The sequence below is a fragment of the Schistocerca nitens genome, chromosome 10 (genome assembly GCF_023898315.1).
Source record: "Schistocerca nitens isolate TAMUIC-IGC-003100 chromosome 10, iqSchNite1.1, whole genome shotgun sequence".
Classification (NCBI taxonomy): domain Eukaryota; kingdom Metazoa; phylum Arthropoda; class Insecta; order Orthoptera; family Acrididae; genus Schistocerca; species Schistocerca nitens.
This window is the reverse complement of record NC_064623.1, coordinates 78,643,469-78,666,400: the sequence shown is the minus strand read 5'-3', so window position 1 is coordinate 78,666,400 and position 22,932 is coordinate 78,643,469. Positions and strand designations below refer to the sequence as shown.

Below are 22,932 nucleotides of genomic sequence, written 5' to 3'. Positions count from 1 at the left end.
AGCTTCACGCATCGATCTTTTTGCAGGCGCATGATTTCTGTTAACTTTTGCCTGTTGTCCTTTGTGCATTTTGTTTTGAACCGTTGCGCATTCTGTTTTTGATTGAGACTGCAACAGCTTTTGCCTCCTATGTATCTTTTTCGAATTTTGTTGTTAGACCGTGATCGAGCAGGGTAGCGCAGTGGTTAGCACACTGGACTTGCATTTGGGAGGACAGCACTTCAAATCCGAGTCCAGCCATCCTGATTTAGATTTTCCGTTATTTCCCCAAATCGCTCAAGGCAAATGCCACAGTGATTCCTTCGAAAGGGCACGGCCGCTTTGCTTCTCCGTCCTTCCATAATCCAAGCTTGTGTTCCTTCTCTAATGACCTTGTTGTCAACGGGATATTAAACACTAATATCCTCCTCTGTTAAACTGTGGTGAGTCTTTTCCATCCTTTATCCACTTACTTGGCACATGCTTCTCCAGAGTATGATGTGCAATCCATTTAATCTTTGCCTATAATTGCTCTATGTCCATCATTGTTGTTGTTGTGGTCTTCAGTCCTGAGACTGGTTTGATGCAGCTCTCCATGCTACTCTATCCTGTGCAAGCTTCTTCATCTCCCAGTACCTACTGCAACCTACATCCTTCTGAATCTGCTTAGTGTATTGATCTCTTGGTCTCCCTCTACGATTTTTACCCTCCACGCTGCCCTCCAATGCTAAATTTGTGATCCCTTGATGCCTCAAAACATGTCCTACCAACCGATCCCTTCTTCTAGTCAAGTTGTGCCACAAACTTCTCTTCTCCCCAATCCTATTCAATACCTCCTCATTAGTTACGTGATCTACCCACCTTATCTTCAGCATTCTTCTGTAGCACCACATTTCGAAAGCTTCTATTCGATTCTTGTCCAAACTGGTTATCGTCCATGTTTCACTTCCATACATGGCTACACTCCATACAAATACTTTCAGAAACGACTTCCTGACACTTAAATCTATACTCGATGTTAACAAATTTCTCTTCTTGAGAAACGCTTTCCTTGCCATTGCCAGTCTACATTTTATATCCTCTCTACTTCGACCATCATCGGTTATTTTACTCCCTAAATAGCAAAACTCCTTTACTACTTTAAGTGTCTCATTTCCTAATCTAATTCCCTCAGCATCACCCGACTTAATTTGACTACATTCCATTATCCTCGTTTTGCTTTTGTTGATGTTCATCTTATATCCTCCTTTCAAGACACTGTCCATTCCGTTCAACTGCTCTTCCAAGTCCTTTGCTGTCTCTGACAGAATTACAATGTCATCGGCGAACCTCAAAGTTTTTATTTCTTCTCCATGGATTTTAGTACCTACTCCAAATTTTTCTTTTGTTTCCTTTACTGCTTGCTCAATATACAGATTGAATAACATCGGGGAGAGGCTACAACCCTGTCTCACTCCCTTCCCAACCACTGCTTCCCTTTCATGCCCCTCGACTCTTATAACTGCCATCTGGTTTCTGTACAAATTGTAAATAGCCTTTCGCTCCCTGTATTTTACCCCTGCCACCTTCAGAATTTGAAAGAGAGTATTCCAGTCAACATTGTCAAAAGCTTTCTCTAAGTCTACAAATGCTAGAAACGTAGGTTTGCCTTTTCTTAATCTTTCTTCCAAGATAAGTCGTAAGGTCAGTATTGCCTCGCGTGTTCCAACATTTCTACGGAATCCAAACTGATCATCCCCGAGGTCGGCTTCTACCAGTTTTTCCATTCGTCTGTAAAGAATTCGCGTTAGTATTTTGCAGCTGTGACTTATTAAACTGATAGTTCGGTAATTTTCACATCTGTCAACACCTGCTTTCTTTGGGATTGGAATTATTATATTCTTCTTGAAGTCTGAGGGTATTTCGCCTGTCTCATACATCTTGCTCACCAGATGGTAGAGTTTTGTCAGGACTGGCTCTCCCGAGGCCATCAGTAGTTCTAATGGAATGTTGTCTACTCCCGGGGCCTTGTTTCGACTCAGGTCTTTCAGTGCTCTGTCAAACTCTTCACGCAGTATCTTATCTCCCATTTCATCTTCATCTACATCCTCTTCCATTTCCATAATATTTTCCACAAGTACATCTCCCTTGTATAAACCCTCTATATACTCCTTCCACCTTTCTGCCTTTCCTTCTTTGCTTAGAACTGGGTTTCCATCTGAGCTCTTGATATTCATACAAGTGGTTCTCTTCTCTCCAAAGGTCTCTTTAATTTTCCTGTAGGCAGTATCTATCTTACCCCTAGTGAGACAAGCCTCTACATCCTTACATTTGTCCTCTAGCCATCCCTGCTTAGCCATTTTGCACTTCCTGTCGATTTCATTTTTGAGACGTTTGTATTCCTTTTTGCCTGCTTCATTTACTGCATTTTTATATTTTCTCCTTTCATCAATTAAATTCAATATTTCTTCTGTTACCCAAGGATTTCTATTAGCCCTCGTCTTTTTACCTACTTGATCGTCTGCTGCCTTCACCACTTCATCCCTCAGAGCTACCCATTCTTCTTCTACTGTATTTCTTTCCCCCATTCCTGTCAATTGTTCCCTTATGCTCTCCCTGAGACTCTCTACAACCTCTGGTTCTTTCAGTTTATCCAGATCCCATCTCCTTAAATTCCCACCTTTTTGCAGTTTCTTCAGTTTCAATCTGCAGTTCATAACCAATAGATTGTGGTCAGAATGCACATCTGCCCCTGGAAATGTCTTACAATTTAAAACCTGGTTCCTAAATCTCTGTCTTACCATTATATAATCTATCTGAAACCTGTCAGTATCTCCAGGCTTCTTCCATGTATACAGCCTCCTTTCATGATTCTTGAACCAAGTGTTAGCTATGATTAAGTTATGCTCTGTGCAAAATTCTACAAGGCGGCTTCCTCTTTCATTCCTTCCCCCCAATCCATATTCACCTACTATGTTTCCTTCTCTCCCTTTTCCTACTGACGAATTCCAGTCACCCATGACTATTAAATTTTCGTCTCCCTTCACTACCTGAATAATTTCTTTTATCTCGTTATACATTTCATCTATTTCTTCATCATCTGCAGAGCTAGTTGGCATATAAACTTGTACTACTGTAGTAGGCATGGGCTTTGTGTCTATCTTGGCCACAATAATGCGTTCACTATGCTGTTTGTAGTAGCTAACCCGCACTCCTATTCTTTTATTCATTATTAAACCTACTCCTGCATTACCCCTATTTGATTTTGTATTTATAACCCTGTAATCACCTGACCAAAAGTCTTGTTCCTCCTGCCACCGAACTTCACTAATTCCCACTATATCTAACTTTAACCTATCCATTTCCCTTTTTAAATTTTCTAATCTACCTGCCCGATTAAGTGATCTGACATTCCACGCTCCGATCCGTAGAATGCCATCATACTGGAGCTAAATGATGTCAGTTCATTGTTTAAGTGGGGTGCTAACAACTGTCTCTCTGCTCTTTCTAGCAGAAATACTCTCCATAGTAAAAGAATAAGTGCTTGGCAGAAATGTTGAGAAATTTAATCAAAGTGAAGTAGAGACAAATACATGCCTATGATTGATAATTTATTTGTATTACTATTCATTGTGGGACATCAGTGTATAATAAATATGAATAAGCATATTTGTTACAAGTTAGATACAATTACATCTGTGATTATATATCATATAGACATTAGATATCGTTGCGGCCACATGTAGTAAGCATTGCTTCACGCAGTGGAGGAGAATGGCAAAACAGAGGCATGCCAGCGACCGAGGCGTTGCAAAGTAGGCAAGCACAGATAGCCTAGCTGACAGCAGCAGTCTAACAACAGGCTGATGCAAGGACGCACACAGACCGAGCGAAGGCTGGAGAGTGCTGAGTAAGGGGAAGGGCCAGCACACTAAGTTACGCTGCAATATACTGCGGGAGTAATAACAAAAAGCTACCACCGAGGGTAAAAAAACGTCCTCCTGCTGGATATAAATAGTGGAGTGCAGGCAGCAACAGACAGAAGCCATTGGGAAGCAGTTCGGATCTGAGGACGGACGTGGTCCATGTCCGAATGTTCAATCTTCATAGGTGACGATTCCGGAAGTCTGTTCCAGCTGGCAGGAGTCATCCATTCGCCGTCAGATGTCAACTTCAGTTCTGGAGGTCGGCCGAGTTTGGTTGGCACCATGGCTGACTAACTACAGCGTGAACTTTCAGCAGGACTGGCTGCAGCGCGGTTTTGTCACAGGCGCCGCCGGGGACTGACGCCCGGACTTCACGGCAACCCGGCTCCACGGCGCGTGATCCGTCCGTGACGGGACCTTGCGGACATCGTGACTAACGGCTCTTCCCAGCCGCCGGGTGCAGCAGGCGTTAGCAGCTGACCTCACGGTGACACGGCTCCGTGGGCGTGCCCGTACTGGGGTGACGAGTTTGTCTCAACCACAGGGCATCCTTGCTTCAGTGGAGCACTGGTGGCCTGAGGCTCCTGAGTGCGATCAGCGGCGTGGAGGGATCCGCAGGGCTGGGCAGCGACATCGAGGGAGAAATTGTAAAGAAAGTTCAGTAAATAATTGTAAAACTCCACGCCCTCTCAGTCTTTGGCACAGCCACTGTGTCTGCTGCTAACAAGTGGTGCCAGAACTGTAACAAGTGGTACATTCGGACACGGACCACTGCGTGAAGCAAGTGGCAGCTCCTGATCAGATTTTACTTCGCCACTCAATATCATGTTCCTAAATCTTGAGAAAACACACTATAATCATTGATATATATGTTATGTCTGTTCTTTTGGGCATGTGAGAAGGAAGAGACACGTCACATATAAAAATAAATATAGTGTGTTTTCTCAAAATTTGGGGAGAGACCAATTTCAAGAATGCTATGCCCTGCTGGTTCTTTCTGACATGTTCTAGAGAACAGACACCACACATTCATAAATATATATATATGTGTTGATGGCTATTAAGATCACTCCCATGCAGGTCACATTCTGTCCCAAATTTTTGTGATAATCAGTGTGAGGTGGACAGGAACCATGCTTGGGTGGCCAAAATGGTTAAGGCAACTGCTCACGTAAAACGGAAAATTTGGTTTTGAGAACCGGTCCAGCACAAACTTTCACTTGTAGCCACAGAATTCATTTCAGTGCCAGATTGTGGCCATATTTAGCAAACAGAGTCATACCAAGAATTAATGTAGCAATTGAACAGCAGTCAGTAAACAGAGTAAAATGCTCCAAACTCGTGGGTGGACTTACTAATGAAAAATAGTGGACTAGAATTATTCCCAGAGTACAACAGTTTATATGCTAGGAATGTTTCTGTGAAATGGACACAACCAATTTCCTACCCTAAACTGAGCTTGTAGTCTGTCTTCAATCAACTTGTCAACTGAATGCTAAACCCTTCCTTCTCTCCAAACCAGAATCACTCAATTCTTCTTCCAAGACTTTGTAAATTTTGTACTTGTTCAACAAAAGTGGTGTAAGAGTAATGCCCAATTTTTTATGTGAAAATTCTTAAAGCTTTAAATAAAACAAATGCTTCATTTGACGTGATTTTTCACGGCTCTCACATGCTCAATTCTGACAGTACTAGGCATCAATGGTGCTTAGTGCAGCCATTTAGGGGAACCTGTGTTAACTCAGTGTCAAACTGTTGCAACTGTGTTGAAACGAATGTTAGAATTATTACATTCAAGTTTGCACATGTGCAATGGCTAATTCTTCACATTCAGTTCTTCCTGAGTAAGAGATTTTACAGCATTTGATTTAGGGAATCTCTAAGTGACTATCATAGACAGTGATGATGATGATGATGATGATGATGATGATGATGATGAGAGTGGTTTATTTATTAACAATTCTAGTGAAGATGACAATGAAAACCTTGAAAATGTGCATTTTTCTGGTGATTCAGCAGAAGATTCGAAGCAAATGTGGAGTGAAAATGAGTCTGAAGTTACAGATTCTTCTTTTGATGATTCAAAGTGTGGTTTTATCACTGAAACTGGTAATGTTCTATTATCGCCAGTTGGTTTCTTTCTGTTAATTTTTACAGACAACCTATTTCAACACATAGCAGACCAAACAAACAGAAGTAGCAGACCAAACAAACAGGTATGCTATAGCAAAAATATGTAAAGTGAGACCACTTCCACAATGTTCTGCATGATGGGATTGGAGAAACGTTACTAAGGAAGAAATGAAATGTTCCCATGATGTGCTACTGAATATGACATTACAAAAGTGTAAGAACTTGCAGGACTTTTTTTCAAGAGAATGGTTACAATTATCTGACTTCTTTTCAGCCTGCTTTACTTGTAGACAATTTATGAAAACTTTCTGGGCACTTCATGTTTCTAATCCAGAGAGTGCTACACACATCAAAACTCAGGTTCAGTCACGTCTGAATAAAGTAAAGAATGTGTCGGATTACTTGTCTGGCAAGTTTCTCGAAATTTATTGACCATATAGGTATTTAACTTCTTCTAAATATACAGTATCATTCAAGAGTTGTGTGTGTACAATCCTAAAAAATTACCAAAATTGGGACTCAGAGTTTATGTGATTTTGGATTCATCAGACAGTTATATTTGCAGTTTGATACCCTTTTTTGAAACAGTAACACCATAGTCGTTGATTTGTCAGACTTGAATTTTTCTGAGGGAATAGTTCTTCAATTGATAGCTAATATCAGAAATGCTAAAGGGAAATGATAGTCTCACTCGTACACTGGCCATTTTTATACAGTTGTTGCATTAGCTGATGAACTTTTGAAACAAAATGTGCATCTCACATGAACGATCCAGGCCAGCCACAAAATCCTTCCAGCTGCACTCAAGAAACAAGTTCTGCATCTGAAGAACCATCCACAATAACAAAATTATGGTTCTGGCACAGCAAAATAAACAAACTGTTCTAATGCTTTCTACAAAAGGGAAGAAACAGTGAAACCAAATGTGATTATTGATATATGTCAGAGATGGGCGCAGTATAGCAATCTGACATTTTATTTCCAGTTATGATTCTCTAATGAAAGATCTGAAATGGTGGCGAAAACTGTACTTCTGGTTGTTGGAAATAGGACTTGTAAACAGCTATTTGCTATACAAGAATCACCGCAAGAAAAACAACTTAAAAAACTGTCTCACAGAGTATTCTGTAAAAGTTTTGTAAGATACTCGGTTGGTGAAGAGCCAACAGCCTTGCTGCAGTGGTAACACTGGTACCCGTCCGATCGCCGAAGTTAAGCACTGCCAGGTTGGGCTAGCACTTTGATAGGTGACCATCCGGTGTGCCGTGTTCTGTTGCTGAGCAGGGTGCACTCAGCCATTGTGAGGCAAACTGAGGAGCTACTCAATTGAGAAGTAGCAGCTTAGGTCTCATAAACTGTCATACGGCTTGGAGAGTGGTGTGCTGGCCACGTGCCCCTCCACATCCACATCCACTGACGCCTGTGAGCTGAGGATGATATAGCGACCGGTCGGTACCATTGGGCCTTCGTGGCATATTCAGGCAGAGTTAAGTATTTTTTAGTTGGTGAAGAAATAAATCCAGGGTAGAAACGGGGATGTCGTTCGACTTCTGATGGTGAAGAATGCTTTACTGGACAGTTGCACATTATCAACAAGCTTCCTGGGAACAAGCATAAGGATTGTGCAGTGTGTTCAGACAGAAAAAAGAATGGTGGCAGGTGTGAAACACTGTTTTGCTGTGAAACGTGCACACAAAACCCAGCTCTTCATCCTGATGATGGTTTCAAAAAATATCGTACACTGAAAAGTTTTGTACTGTAGCAGTTTTGGAAATATGTTTGAATGAAAGTGTACTTTTTGTTTTAATGTATATCCAACCTGTTGGACAGTGACCTCATTGTTTCCACAGAAAGACTGTACTATTCTCTGTGGCACGCTCGTTGCCCAGGTAGTGGCAATTTACATAAGAGTGTGCCGAGCCACTCTGTCTCTGCCTTATAGAGTGCAAAGGGCTAATAATTTACAAGACATCACTGTGTTCATCATGCATTTTTTTCAGGTAAATTAACAATAAACTTAAACTTATGTGCTTTATCTATAACATATGGAGTATACTAGAACGCAGAGTGTCATCCATCCACTCCCCATCATAAAATAACTGCATCATCCACTTCTTTACCATCTCTCATGAGAATTCCATTGATAGTTGGAGGGCATCAATCAGACTCAGATTTACTTGCAAGTTAACTGTGTCTGCTGGCCAGCTGCACTCAAATCACACCAACATTCCCATTATGTCTTCCATCTGGTTTGTAGTTTGTTCATCTGCCCATTATGATTGTACTGTATGTAACTGTGCAGAGTGCACTAGTCAGGAACCTACTGTATGTAGATGAGAGTACCTGAGAAAGAGCCTTTTGACAGGCATTTACACATGATAGAGCAGAGGAGCTTGCTTATTTAAAAATTCAATTTCAAAAAAAGTAATACCAATATTTATTTAATTATGTGAACAACATCAAGTACAAATTTTAAATTTTACATTTACACAGTTTTGAAGATGATACCAGGCTGATGGCATCCATTATTCTCAATACACTGCATTAATTGAACTCAGAAGTTTGGTTCAACTCTTTCCAGCACATTGACAGGTGTGTTGGTGACAGCTTGATGAAAACTTCTAAATCGTGTGCACATAATGTTCAAAAGTCACCGAAACAGCCCTTTTTTTTTCCATCTCGTGATAGCGCACACCAAACAGTTACCTGTTGTGTATGTAGGGGATGCTGAAGAAGTTGTCAGGGGTTATCAGGATGCAAGAAGCACACGTTATGCTTATTTACAGATCCCGAAAGATGGATGTGAGCCTCATCACTGAAGAAAAAAAGTGTCATGAGACATGCCGAGAAGTGCCTACTGTGCATATTCTCGAGCAACAAAATTGAGCTGATTAAGTTCCACTGCCAAAACAAGGGATGAAATTTTAGTTCTTCCTGAAGGATTTGCCTCACAGAATGATCAGACAGTACAACAGTAGCTGCACATTTGCAGGCTGAGCATTGAGAGAATCGCAGTGTGTCGATGTTTTGGGGTGATCTTACTGCTCATGGAAGCCCCAGGTTTTTGTTGGTGGTGGTGTGTTTTTTATTTATTTATTCATTCATTCATTCAGTTTCCCTGAAGCTGTTTGCCCACGAAACAATCAACTGTTGTCCAGGAAAATGACCACAGGGCACAGTATTGAAATGGTTGCGGATGCCGCATTACATGGCAATGATTGAACAACTATTAGAAAAGTGTGCCTCAACCGCGAATGTGCATGCTACCTTTGTCCACTCCATGATGCTAACTAAACTGAAAGGAGCTACAACTTTATGCCCTGTCCCCCCAAATGTGCCTACCCCAATCCTCCTCAGAGAAACCATCACTTCAAGATGCCAAATTCAAATAAGCAAGTTGTTTTTCTCCACTTTGTATGTTGTACAAAATTGTTGAGGCTTTTGTGGCCACTTGTTGATGTACTGCCTGTCAGCTTTTGTCTTGGGATCTTCGTCTCACTGCCAACTAGTGGTTGGCAGTCAGGGGTTCACTGTTTGTTGCTGGTGTCAGACTGGTGGAGAAACTGGCTGGGATGAAACACCTGCTGTTTAAGATTGATCACATAGTAAAATTCGCCTGTACACAGATTCTCACTGTGGAGAAGAGCATCTCTGCCTGCTTGTTCAGGGAAATCTTAGAAATTCACAAAAGTTACAGTAGTTTCAATAAAAAATAAGAAAGACTTGAAGTAAATGTCTCGTGGAAACCCCTGGATGCAGTGAATGATCATTGCAGGTACTCAGGGAAAAACCACAGTGCTAATGACCAGAGGAAACCCACAACATTGGTACAAGAGGTATGTATAGTCTCCAGCCGCAGACTCTTTTTTCCCGTACATACTGGTAATGGAGGATGAAGGTTTGATATTGTCAGCCAGCCACTTGTGCTGGTGAAAATCACTAAACAATTGTTGGCTCAAGGTCCCCAGAGAGGCAATATGTTGCTTAAACACTCATGTTCAGAAAAAACAGAACACCTCAAACAGCTAGAGACAGGGCATTTATATTCACGGGACATACTTGTATATGTTCTGCAGAAATGATTAGCATTTGAACAATGTTGGTTTATGGCTCAAGGTCAACATCGATATCACGGCATACCACCACCCACCAGTAAAATGTGCCTGCGGCTCTCATTGTCATTATAAACTAAAGGTAACGGATCAGTGTGACGCGAGCAGACGTGCAGGATGCCTCACAGACATCTACACAAACTGTACCATCAAATCAGTGAGTTTGAAAAAGGGTGCATTATTACCATGAGAGAATGTGATGACTCCATCCAGGACATTGCTGCTTGTGTAAGACCAAGTGTTTCGGGATTGTAAACGGGTGTGTGCAGCATGGTTCATGGACGACCATAGAACACAACGAGATGGGTCAGGTTGCACAACCCACACCAACCCCCCTCCTGGTGGACTCTCACCACTCTTTATTATTTCATCAGATTCCAGCAGATGTTAATTTAAAGATGATGATATTTCTCATTTAGATCCTGTTATTTCTGTAGATTGTGGGTTGTACTCTTTGCTGTGAGATTGTATGAGGCATGCACTAAAATTAAGTGTGATAAATTGTTTAAAAATTGAAAAGGCGATAAACATTTAGATATTCACTGACTCACATAACAATCTATTTTTCTATGCATTCTTTTTCGTTCTCAATGCACTTTGTGAGCCAAGAGATGAACTTTGTGACACCTTCATCAAAAGTCTCCTGCCACCTCTTTGATCTATTTTATGATGGCATTCTAGACCTCACATCGTCCGTCCGTAAGCAACTTCAGTGAGATGAAAATCTGAAGGTGCCAAATCGGAGCAGTCTAGTCATCGCAACAAATCATTTCTTCGCTTTGCCATCTCATCAGTCATGCTTCAGAAACGCTCACTACTTCATTCGTTATGAACATTCCTTCTGCCTACTTTAAACTCACAATAATACTTTTACACATTAGTATGATTCATTGAAAATCTAGAATGGAGAATATCCTGTTGTTGTAAGAAACTGAATTATCCTCCCCAACTTGTGGTTGGAGGGATCTATGACCAAGACATTCATTTCAACACTGCATCACAACCAGAATTTTCATCTGATAGAGACAAATGAGTGTACATTCTACTGCCAAAACCTTGCCGTTGAATGCAGTGCTGCCAACTTTGTCAAAAAGTTGCTTTAAGCATAGGAGACTCGGCACATTTCCTTTCTGGACATGCATCATACCAATCCTTCTTAATGCAGTAAATACTCATACTCCCAAACATCCCAGTACCTGTCTGAACCTCAGAACAAAATAAGCTGAGAAATGGCAAGCGTGTCAAAAGAATTGAGCACCCTACACTTCTATAACTGACACACGGCCTCTCAGTTTTGCACATAGCAGTCAGAGTGTTAAGAAGTTGGATTCTTATAGTGACAGTGCACTACATCTTCAATAATTTTGTGCAATAGATTTGTTATGTGCCCCCGTTGCTTGCAATTACAGTGCTAAATTAACTACTATTTTAAGCCCATGTTGCCATCAGATGATCAAATTAGCTGGGGCATCTATTTCTGAAATTAAGCAAGTTTTCCTCGGTTCCAGATTGTCTGCTTACTTGGGTGAGTCCCGAAATCTGTTACGTTGCTCCAACATGAAGAAGGTGAGGGCTGCACTAACGCAAGGCTCAGAGGAGATCCTCGAAAGATTATCAAACCTACCCAATACGCAGCATGATCCCTACACCTTCGCTGTGGATCTTACAGTGCACACGGTGAGTTACTCAGCTCCACTTACTTGTTTATACACAATCACGCCTCCTTTTGTTCTTGTGGTCTTGGGAAGTACGGTGCGCACACACACACACACACACACACACACACACACACACACACACACACACACAGAGAGAGAGAGAGAGAGAGAGAGAGAGAGAGAGAGAGAGAGGTGGGGGGTGGGAGTACCTGTCAGTTCTTGACTGCTTCCCGCCCCCTTTTTTTTTTTTTAATGATTTCACATCCAGATCTACTTCTTCTTTGCAACTTTTTCTCTTTTTCTATGCAGCTCTATAGAATCTAGGATTCTTGCAAATTATTACTTTTTCCAATTATTACGGATTTTTGTATTTTAATCACTCTTCAAAACTTTCTCCAGTAATACTTATTTTGTACACTCCAAATAGTTTACAAGATAAAGCAGATTAATAAGTGAAAGCTGTTTTGTTAATTGCACCCCTCCTTTAAACTTGTGTGAAATTAGTAATAATAATGATGTAATCTCAGGATGCTGCGAAATAACTGAAGACAGTATCTTATGCTCTGAGGCCATTGGACAGGCTAGTTGGTGGCTACAACACTAACTCCTTTTTCTGCTGTACAACAGAAATTTAACCCCATTTAAATTATGTGTCATAGTACTTAACCATTTCTGAAGCTTATGTTCATCAATTCTAGCTACAGTTACTATCATTGGAACAGGTTTCAACAACTGTTGATTCCTATGTGTCACTGTGTAAATATGTAAAACAGTAAGACAGAACTGTATACTCTATTGCAACTTTTTTAGCTTTTCGATGTTTGAAACTATTTCATATGTGCTAGGAGTGTCATATCTCTGTACAGAGCTCGTGGTAAAAAATTGTCTATACTTACAAAGTCGAAGAAAAACTCTTAGAGGGGTAAGAGATTACTATGTGATCATGGAGTAGAGAAATAACAACAAGCCGTTAACCATTTTCTCAAGTCTTAACAAAAGAGGTCATGTAAAATGTACAAAATATTAACAGTCAGTCACTGGTATGAGTAATGTGATCAGATGAGTTTACTTAAGTACTGTTTCCAACCACAAAATGTGTCTTATATGTGGAGATAACCAAAGAAAGTGTACAATCCAGAGAGACTTCTTCCAACTGTGAAAGCATCGTGGTGGCTGTGGTGGTGGTTGAGTAGTGGTTTAGATGATCACATTGTGGTTTTCAGTTAGCCATAAGACTGCATTGAAAAGTGGTGTGTGAAACCCTTTTAGGTGGCAACATTCATTCAGTGGTGCAGTTGGTACTATATTTTTCATGCCCCTTACATATCTGCACAATATGTCTCATGTGTAAGCTCATTCTCTGGAACACATATGCCTTTAAAACGTTCTCTGGTAAATTAACTGAGACTAAATGATAAAGATGTTACTTTATCCCATATACAGTTACCATAATTACTGTGACAATGAAAATGGAGAAAAACGACCTTACAAACTGAAATATCAAAACGTAATCTTGCCCTGTAATATTTGTGAATGCTATGGGAATGGGTGGGTGATATTGTTGCACATACTGTTTACTATGCACTGTATGTGGTGTACAGAATACACATGTAGGCTACTGTAGATATAGGCTTTGTGTATTTTTGATGAGCTACACTTAGGGTTTGTCATTTTTCTAAAGCTTAATTACTATTTAATGATGAAAATTCTGTGAAAAATTCTGTGTTCTTTCTCCCTCAGCCGAAGTTCACCATACTGACAGTAACAGGTGTCTTCCGTGACATAACCAAGGAGAAAAGTTCTCACAGACATTTCTCACGCACTTTTGTCCTTAAGGGTCAAGAAAATGAAGAATATCAAATTACTAATGATATCTTGTATATCTCAAATGCAAGTACACGAGAGGCAGAGGTAAGTGTGTGACACAAAATAATCTTTGTGTGTGTGTGTGTGTGTGTGTGTGTGTGACCATCCGTCCATTCATCACTTTTTTATTATTATTATTATTATTATTTGTATTATTATTCCAATCATTCAGTGACAAGCGGATATAATATATAAATATATTAACTTCAGCTTCTAAAGTGATATTGATGTCTCAAGACTGTCGACCATTTAAAAAATGTGCAAATGACTTAGTAAACAATTTTAACAAACCTATTTGTCCTATTCTTAACTCTGCAGTGTCACAAAAATTTGTCCAGATCCACACTTTCTAGGCCTACATTTGTGTGGCTCCTGTTGTGTCCTGCGGATGGCAGCAAAAAACTAACATTCAATTTGAACACACTTTATTACAATGAAAGGAAAAATGCCTTCTCAGCATACACTAAGTTTTAAACACAGAAAAAAAGAAGAAAAAAAAAAAAAAAAACCTCTGTGGTAGCAAAACATATAAGCATACAAGACGATGGAGAAAAAAAAATACTGACCCAAACTAGTCTACAAAATACAATGGGCTACTACAAGACTAGGGCGAGTGAATACAAGGCTAGGGCCTGCATAAGTACTGGCTGGAGCTGTTCCTAGCGGTTCGTAAACACTGCGGATCTGACGGTCAAGGCATGCTTATAAAGCCGGGTCGACGGAGTGCTACATCAGTCATATGAGTTCCGATTAGTGGAACACTGTCACATGTTGTCTGGCGAAGATTTCCGTGTTTGTTTTGAAAGTCTGTTACTGTTTCGGCAATGTTTCTCTCCATGCTGCTGAAAGGGGTTTAGCAACCCATCTTGCGTGTCAACTATGCAGGTCCTCTAACAATAAGCGACCGCTACAACATTTCACCCTGTGGGGAAAAAAATGCACAGCACCACAAATGTCCATAGGAATAGGGGCACCCTGATCAATGTCCATGGGCTCATGGCCGGCAGGGGCAGGAGGCGGTGACACAGCAGGGGAGCTGACAGCGGAGACAGCGGCTGGGACGGAGGCAAAAGCGGAGGTTCCACCACAGTGTGGTCAGCGATTGTCACTGGCAGCTCCTCCAGACGGGTGTGAAGCTGGTTGAGGTGCCAGCGGGCGGCGGAACCGTCAGCCCACTGGAGAGACAGTCGCCCAGCTGCAGAGCTCGGTGATGACGACAGGCACCCAGTGCCCCTGTGGATGAGAAAAGGTCTGTGCCCAGACCTCCTGCCCAACGTGAAAGAAGTGCTTCGGCGTGCGGGTGGGAGGGTGAGAAGCCTTGGGTGACAGACAGATAAGGGGGAGTGGAATGGTCAACCATGAAGTATCTCTGCTGGACTTGTACCAGCCTGGGGTCGGTGCAGTACGAAAAGAAGCAAGGCCTCCTCCAGCGGGTGATGGCACAGCAGCTTATCGAGCTGGGTCTTGAATGTCCGCACAAAACATTCCGCCTGGCCATTTGATGCAGGGTGAAATGGGGCGGTGTGGATTAGGGAAATTCCATTGGCAGTACAGAATTGCTTAAACTCAGTCAAAGTAAACTGTGGACCGTTAACCGTAACAATCATTTTGGGGATTCCCTCGACAGCAAAGAGGCACCGGAGAATTTTGATAGTTTCAGCAGAAGTGGTGTTCATCATGCGGGAGACATAAGTGCATCCCGACCCAGAGTCGATCAGTATGAGCCATTGGGAACCATGAAACAGCCCTGAGAAATCCAAATGGATACATTCTCACGGAGCGGCAGCATCCGGCCACGAAAAATACTGGCATGGGGGTGCTGTATGAAGTGTTTGGCACGTGGTACAGGCTGACACGAGGGAGGCAATGTCTTTATCCATACCACGCCAGTCAAGGTGTCAGCGGGCCAGCTGTTTGGTGAGGATTGTGCCCCAATAGCCAGTGTGGAGAAGGTCAAGGACCAAGGACACGGCAGCGCAACGTATGTGGTATGACCACCGGGGGAACGTCAGAATCACTATGCAAAAAGATAACGCCACTGCGGATAAAGAGACTGTGCCAATGATGGACCTCTGTATTGTGGATGCTATGACGGCTGGTTGGCCAACCTGCAGCAATTTGGCGGCAAAGAGCTTGCAGTGTCTGATCCTGAGCGGTAGCCCACAGGACTGAATCGACATCCAGCGGAAGCGTGTCCAGAGCCGCGTCCACTTCCGGGTCCATGTGGAAACAAACCAAGGGGGAAGCCTCAAACTCACGGACTGCCCTTGCAGACAGCCAGGACAGAAAACCAGCATTTGCGAGCCATTCAGTCAAACGTCGCCAGGAAGAGCGCCCAGTGCTGTAGGTGGGGTGCCGTCCAGGTGGGCACTGCAGCCCCCGGGTGAAACAAAGAAACCAAAAGGTTTGTGATCAGTCTGCAGTGTGAAATGATGACCATACGCAAAATTGTAGAACTTAGTCAGTGCAAAAACCAGCGCCAAATCTTCCTTTTCAATTTGACTATAGTTGGTTTGAGCATCGATCAATTTTTTTTTGGATGTGAAAACCACCGGCCTCTCAACACTGTCAACCACTTGTGAGGGGACTGCACCCAGGCCATAGTCTGAGGCGTGGGTGGTGACAATGAGGGGCAGGGAAGGATCATAAGTGGCCAGACAAGGAGGGCGGGAGAGAGCTGACTTGAGACATGTGAAAGCCAGCTCACATTCCGTGTCCCAAACCCAACACACACCCTTGTGCAATAACCCAGTCAGGGGTGCCAAAATCTCGGCGGCGTGGGGTATAAAATGCCGATAATAGTTGATTTGACCGAAGACTGAGTGTAATTGGTTCACGTTGGTGAGAGGAGACAGGTTTTGAATCACCTCGACATACTCCTTCGAGGAGTGTAGGCTGCAAACCCGAGATAGCTGACATCTCGCACAAAAAAGCCACACTTTTCTTTCCGGCAACGCAGGTTAGCCTCAGAAAAAACCTGAAACAGTCGGTCCAGCTTGTCCGTGAAGTCCACCATGGACGAGACACTGACGATGACATCGTCCAGATAATTGGCCACCCCAGTCACCTTACTTGTGAGGCGTTCCAAATAACATTGGAAAATGGCAGGGCAATGCCAAATGGGAGGCGGTTGTACCGGAAAAGACCACACTGGGTGCTGACGACTAGGATCTGCTGCGATTCCTCGTCCAATGGCAGCTGCAGATAAGCATCGCGCAAATGAATTTTCGCGAAAACGGTTGAGCCCACAGACATTGAGTATGCCATCCACTGATGGGACAGGATAGGCATCGATGACGGAATAAGAATTGACCGTGAAAACGGTCGAGCCCGCAAGCCGTGTGAGTATGTCATCCACCGATGGGACAGGATAGGCATCGATGATGGACTGAGAGTTGACCGTGACCTTAAAATCGCTGCAGATACGTAAAGCACCATTTGGCTTCTTGACTATCGTGGTAGGCGTCGCCCAACGACTGTGTGCGATGGGAGAAAGGATGCCTTCATCCTGTAAGCGACGAAGTTCCACCTGGAGCCTGTCTCAGAAAGCAAATGGGTCCCACTGATAAATCCAGATGACCAAAAATGTCCACACCCAGAGGATTACCGTATTTACTCAAATCTAAGCCGCACTTTTTTTCCAGTTTTTGTATTTTTGTAATCCAAAAAACCACCTGCGGCTTAGAATCAAGTGCAAAGTAAGTGGAAGTTCTGAAAAATGTTGGTAGGTGCCGCCACAACTAACTTCTGCCATCGAATATATGTAGCGCTACACAGGCATGCTTTGCAGGCACAAAGATAAATACTGGCGCCAAAACCTCTGCGTCAGTAAATAAATAAAAAAAAAGGTGGAAGACGAGCTTTTTTCCCTCCGCCCCGAGTTTCGACCACTGCATTTTCATACATTATCCATCGAAGTAAATACAAATTCCGTATTGTTCATCTTCGAATGTTGCAGTGTTTCAATGTACTACGAAAATCCGACTGGCAAGACTGTTAGGGATGTTTGTCAATATGGCCAACTCTACGTTCTGAATTTTTTCCTACCTGTGAGAAGAGATGGTTGCTAATAGGAACTTTTATGAATTGTGAATCACATGCAGTATTCTCTTCACCATGAGAATAATACGAATATCAACATTTTGCCATGTATTCTTTCGTGTTTGTTGCTATCTCATTTAAATTCGGTCTGCGTAATAAACTACGAAACTCGAGTGAGACAACAGCAAACGTGGAAGAATATACATGTCATGTTTATATTAGTATTATTCTTATGCGTAATAGTGATAGTCAGAAATGAAGCACGGCAATTGTCTAGATTTTTAAATCTAAGATGACTAATTTCTGTGCAGAATGTAATGTACTAAAGAGGCGTGTGCAAAGATTTTCAAATGGAGAAAAATTTTTGCTAAACTCTCTTTCAGAACATCTTCTATCATACGCAGTCTATTATTTGGTTCTTGTTGATCATTATCAAAGAAAGCAGCAGTGTAAGTAACAACAAATAGCAGTCTCTTGCCGTTGTTTCGCTAATGAGACGATTCCTCTTTTAAAAAAAAGGGGGGGGGGGGCGGTAGCACGCACAAAAGCAAGCCATGCCGCAAGCGGCGACAGGCCGTAAACACTCATTATCAGAATGCGAAAAACAATGAATGACACAGTACAGTAATGCATCTTCAGCTTAGAATGACGTCAACGCCTATAACAAAGAGCACGGCACTTATCAGATCAAAGAAAAATAAGCAATCAATTCAAACCAGACGAAGCACATGAAAAAGGAACGGTACCCGTATAAACACGGACGAAGCGCCTGACACATAGCAGTGGCTACCTGGTAAAGCTTAACTGCTAAGCTTACGACTCGAACCAAACTACTGTAGCTGTATCGTCATTCATTCGACCTAAATTGTGCCTCATATTACAATGGACCAACTTTGTTTCGATTTGGAGGTGTGGTCTTAAACTTTTCTCCCCCCTTGAATTTCGAGTCTCAAATTTCAGGTCCGGCTTAGATTCAGGAAAATTTTTTTTCCTTGATTTCGAGTCTCGTTTTTCAGGTGCGGCTTTGATTCGAGTGCGGCTTAGATTCGAGTAAATATGGTAGTAGCTCCAGGGGGTGCGACCACCAAAGACTGAGCAGTGAAGGAACGACCATTGTAAGAGATTTGTGTGGAAAAAACACCATCGACGGATATAAAGTGATTACTGAAACTGCGCAAGGCGCAGGTGTACGGGGATGAAGCCAGTGAGCCCAAATGTTCGTATGTGGCACCATCCGCAATAGAGAAGGATGATGCCATGTCAATTTGGAAGACCACCGGAGTATGCTTAACCTCCAAGGTAATGAGAAAACAGGCACCCAGCTGGAGAATGATGAAGAATACTTGGCCGACGACGGAATTCGAGGCTTCCAGGTTCTGAGGTGACGATTCTTGACGAGCCTGTGCATCTGGCATCAACACAATGTTTTTGTGGAGTCTGACACACCAAGGCAATATGGTCCACTCGGCTGCAAGCCGTGCATCTTGCTTGCCAATGCGGACAATCCGACTGTTGGTGAGTCCGGAAACAGTCCGGACAAGGTGGAAGTTGGGTGAAAGACTTCCTGTCACAGAGTGGGTCAACAGATGAACGAGGCTCCCTCTCAGCATTAGGCAACTGACAAGCTTCAAAAATAGCTGGATCAAGACACGGTGGTTGTAGCCGGTGAGAATGTTCAAACGCACGAATGATCAGCAGACAGGTGTTGAGGGACGGGTCCATTAACTTCAAAATATCAGCCCGAAGACCCTCGTCTGGTGTGTGAAACATCACTATATCACGAATCAATGAAGAAGTGTAAGACTGCTTGCAGGCGACGTTGGTGCACCGGAATTTACAATCACAGGAGAGACCCGATAAGTCGGACTTGGAGACTTTCAACAAGAAAAGAAAGTCTGACAGGCAGAGGTGATGTGTATTTTTGAATCAAAGTACTCAAAAATGCAGCCCTTAATGGGAGTAAATGAGAGATGTCAAGGGGACTGCTCAGGGTTCAATTGTTGAATTAAACAATACACATGTGGACTGACTGTCAAAAAAAAAAGAAAAAGAAAAAAGAGCCAACCTCGAATTTCGTTGTGGCTCCCATGTGCCAGTAAATGTTGTTCCAACCATTCAACATAATTTGACCACGGTTCGACAGACCATCGAAAGCCGGAAACTTCAGTGGAGCCACGTGCAACGTGTTCAGTTTACCTGCAATGGAATCGACCCTATGGGCTACTTCTTGCAACGCTGGGGAGTGAGAGCGAATTTCTGAATGCGTTAACATTACCTGAATCTGCTGTAGAGTTTCCAACAAGGACTGAAGAAGCTCCTCAGAGGAGGCCATTCCATTCGAAAATGAATGATTCTCGTCACCAATAACTGTTGTGTCCTGTGGTCGGTAGGAAAGAACTAACAGTCAATTTGAACACACTTCATTACAATTAAAGGGAAAACGCCTTCTTGGCATACACTAAGTTTTAAATGCAGAAAAAAAGAAAAACACAACTCTGTGCTAGCAAAATAGATGAGACAATGGAAGAAGATACTGACCAAAACTACTCTACAAACTACAAAGTGCTACTGCAAGACTACAGCATGTGAATACAAGGCTAGGGCTGGCGTAAGTACTGGCCGGAGCTGTTCCTAGGGGTTGGTAAACACTGTCTGTCGGACATTGTAGGTGTTGGTGAAGTGCTACATCAGTCATATGAGTTCCGATTGGTGGAACACTGTCACATATTGTCTGGTGAAGTAGTTCCATGTTTATTTTGAAAGTCTGGTACTGTTTCTGTCTGCTGGCCAAGTTTCTCTCCACGTTACAACCCACCTTGCGTGTCATTTGTGTGGGCCCTCTAACAATAAGGGGCTGGTACGAGAGTTCCACTATGTGCTTAAAAGCAGCACATTCTGCAAAGGAAATGTTAATTGGCAAACCTACACTCATGCTCATAAATTAAGGATAATTGCAGAATGCGGTGCCACATAACGTGGCACTACAGAAAACGCGCTAATAGCATAGGCACATAGGGAACACACACGACACAGATCTGTAAGTCCCCAGTATTGGTGATAAGTTGAGAAAATCGTCCCGAAACACATGTGCCACAAAGCGCCACTGTTTTATGCGCATGTACCCTGACATCATTATGAGATATGATCACCATGCACACATACACAGGTCACACAACGTGTTGGCATACTCTGGATCAGGTGGTCAAGCAGCTGCTGGGGTTTAGTCTCCCATTTTTGCACCAGTGTCTATCGGAGCTCCTGAAGTGTCCTAGGGGTTTGAAGAAATGGAGCGATATGTCGACTGAGAGCATCCCAGACGTGCTCGATGGGGTATAGGTCTGGAGAACAGGCAGGCCACTCCATTCGCCTGATATCTTCTGTTTCAAGGTACACCTCCAAGATGGCAGCTCGGTGGGACCATGCGTTATCATCCATCAGGAGGAAGGTGGGACCCACTGCACCCCTGAAAAGGCAGACATACTGGTGCAAAGTGACGTCTGGATACACCTGACCTGTTACAGTTCCTCCGTCAAAGACGTGCAGGGGTGTAAATGCACCAATCATAATCCCATCCCACACCTTCAAACCACAACCTCCTTACAGGTTCCTTTCAAGGACATTAAGGGGTTGGTATCTGGTTCCTGGCTCACGCCAGATGAAAACCTGGTGAGAATCACTGTTCAGACTCTACTTGGACTCGTCTATGAACGTATCCTGGGACCACCGTTCCAATGACCATGTACTGTGTTCTTGACACCAGGCTTTACGGGCTCACCTGTGACCAAGGGTCAGTGGAATGCACCTTGCAGGTCTCCAGCCAAATAAATCATGTCTGTTCAGTCGTCTGTAGACTGTGTATATGGAGACAACTGTTCCAGTTCCTGCGATAAGGTCCCGAGCAGGGCTACCTGCAGTACTCCGTGGCCGTCTGCGGGCACTGATGGTGAGATATCGGTCTTGTGGTGTTGTACACTGTGGACGTCCCCTACTGTAGCAACTGGACATGTTTTCTGTCTGCTGGAATCATTGCCATAATCTTGAGATCACACTTTGTGGCACACAGAGGGCCCGTGCTATGACTTGCTGTGTTTGACCAGCCTCCAGTCGCCTCAGCATTCTACCCCTCATAACGTCATCAATATGTGTTCTTTGAGCCATTTTCAACACACGGTCACCATTAGCACGTCTAAAAACGTGTGCACACTTACTCGCTGCACCGTACTCTGACATGCACCAACACACCTCTGTGTATGTGGACTGCTGCCAGTGCAACAACCGCAGGTCAGGTGCACCACATGGTCATACCCCGAGGTGATTTAAACCCGCAGACTGCCCATCAGAGCATTGTTTCACCACGTATCAGCATTATCCTTAATTTATGAGCGTGAGTGTAGATCACTTAAATACATTTGTCATGTGCCTTGCATTTATCCACAAGATGGACATAAAAAATAACAGTTCTGACACTGATCACACCCTGAGGCAGCACGATTGCCTTCAGAGAGGTTCCAAGCCCAACAACTACAATAAAAACATTCAATGCTGCCTGGCTTCTTGCAACATCCTCAGCAATTTAAAAAAAGAAAAAGTATTGATAACAGCTTGGAAATATGAAGCTTTGAAGGCTAAACCAAAATCAGTTTCCAGAGAATCAATATAGTTCAATCTTACTTTAATAAACTATTTAAAGGAAGCAGCACTTCCTCTAGCTAATTATTAGCTCCATTATCTTACTCAAAACTGCAGTTGAATAATAATACCAGCAGCTGTGCTGAAATGTTGAAGGCTGTCTGTCAAACTTGGGAAACACTCTGGCTCTGTGTTCTGTTGAACCCGCTAACCAATCTCCTATTTCATAAGTTCTCAGCAACTCTCCAAATTTCTTAGGCATTGTCTTGTTTCTTACTCACAAGTGCTCCTCTACAGCTCATAAACCATGGTCTAGTTAGCACTGTTTCCTAGCAGAATCACTTGTGGCCCAATTTTACAAAATGAATGATCAGAATAGTTTTTCTGAGATCACTGTAAACCATACAAATATTGGTACTGTGGACATTTCTTTAATGACTGTGCAGTTTGGAATGTCTTCTGGAAATCTTGGTGGATTTGCTTCTGCTTTGATAACTACAGTGGTCTTTCACCCCACACTTGAGTATATAAAATTACTCACCAGAATGAAATCTGCACTGATTAATTACTCTGAGTAAGTATAGATTTGTTTTTGGAGAGGGTCCACCT

At 42.8% G+C, this 22,932-nt stretch overlaps 1 protein-coding gene across 1 annotated transcript in view; it reads left to right on the top strand.

Moving 5' to 3' along the window:
• Positions 1–22,932, top strand: part of LOC126210208 (nuclear RNA export factor 1-like) — a 204,129-nt gene that overhangs the window by 173,746 nt on the left and 7,451 nt on the right. Inside the window, exons 12-13 of the mRNA XM_049939387.1 lie at positions 11,638–11,806; positions 13,528–13,698. Of these exons, the coding sequence (XP_049795344.1) occupies positions 11,638–11,806; positions 13,528–13,698 (340 nt within the window). The remainder of the gene's footprint in view (positions 1–11,637; positions 11,807–13,527; positions 13,699–22,932) is intronic.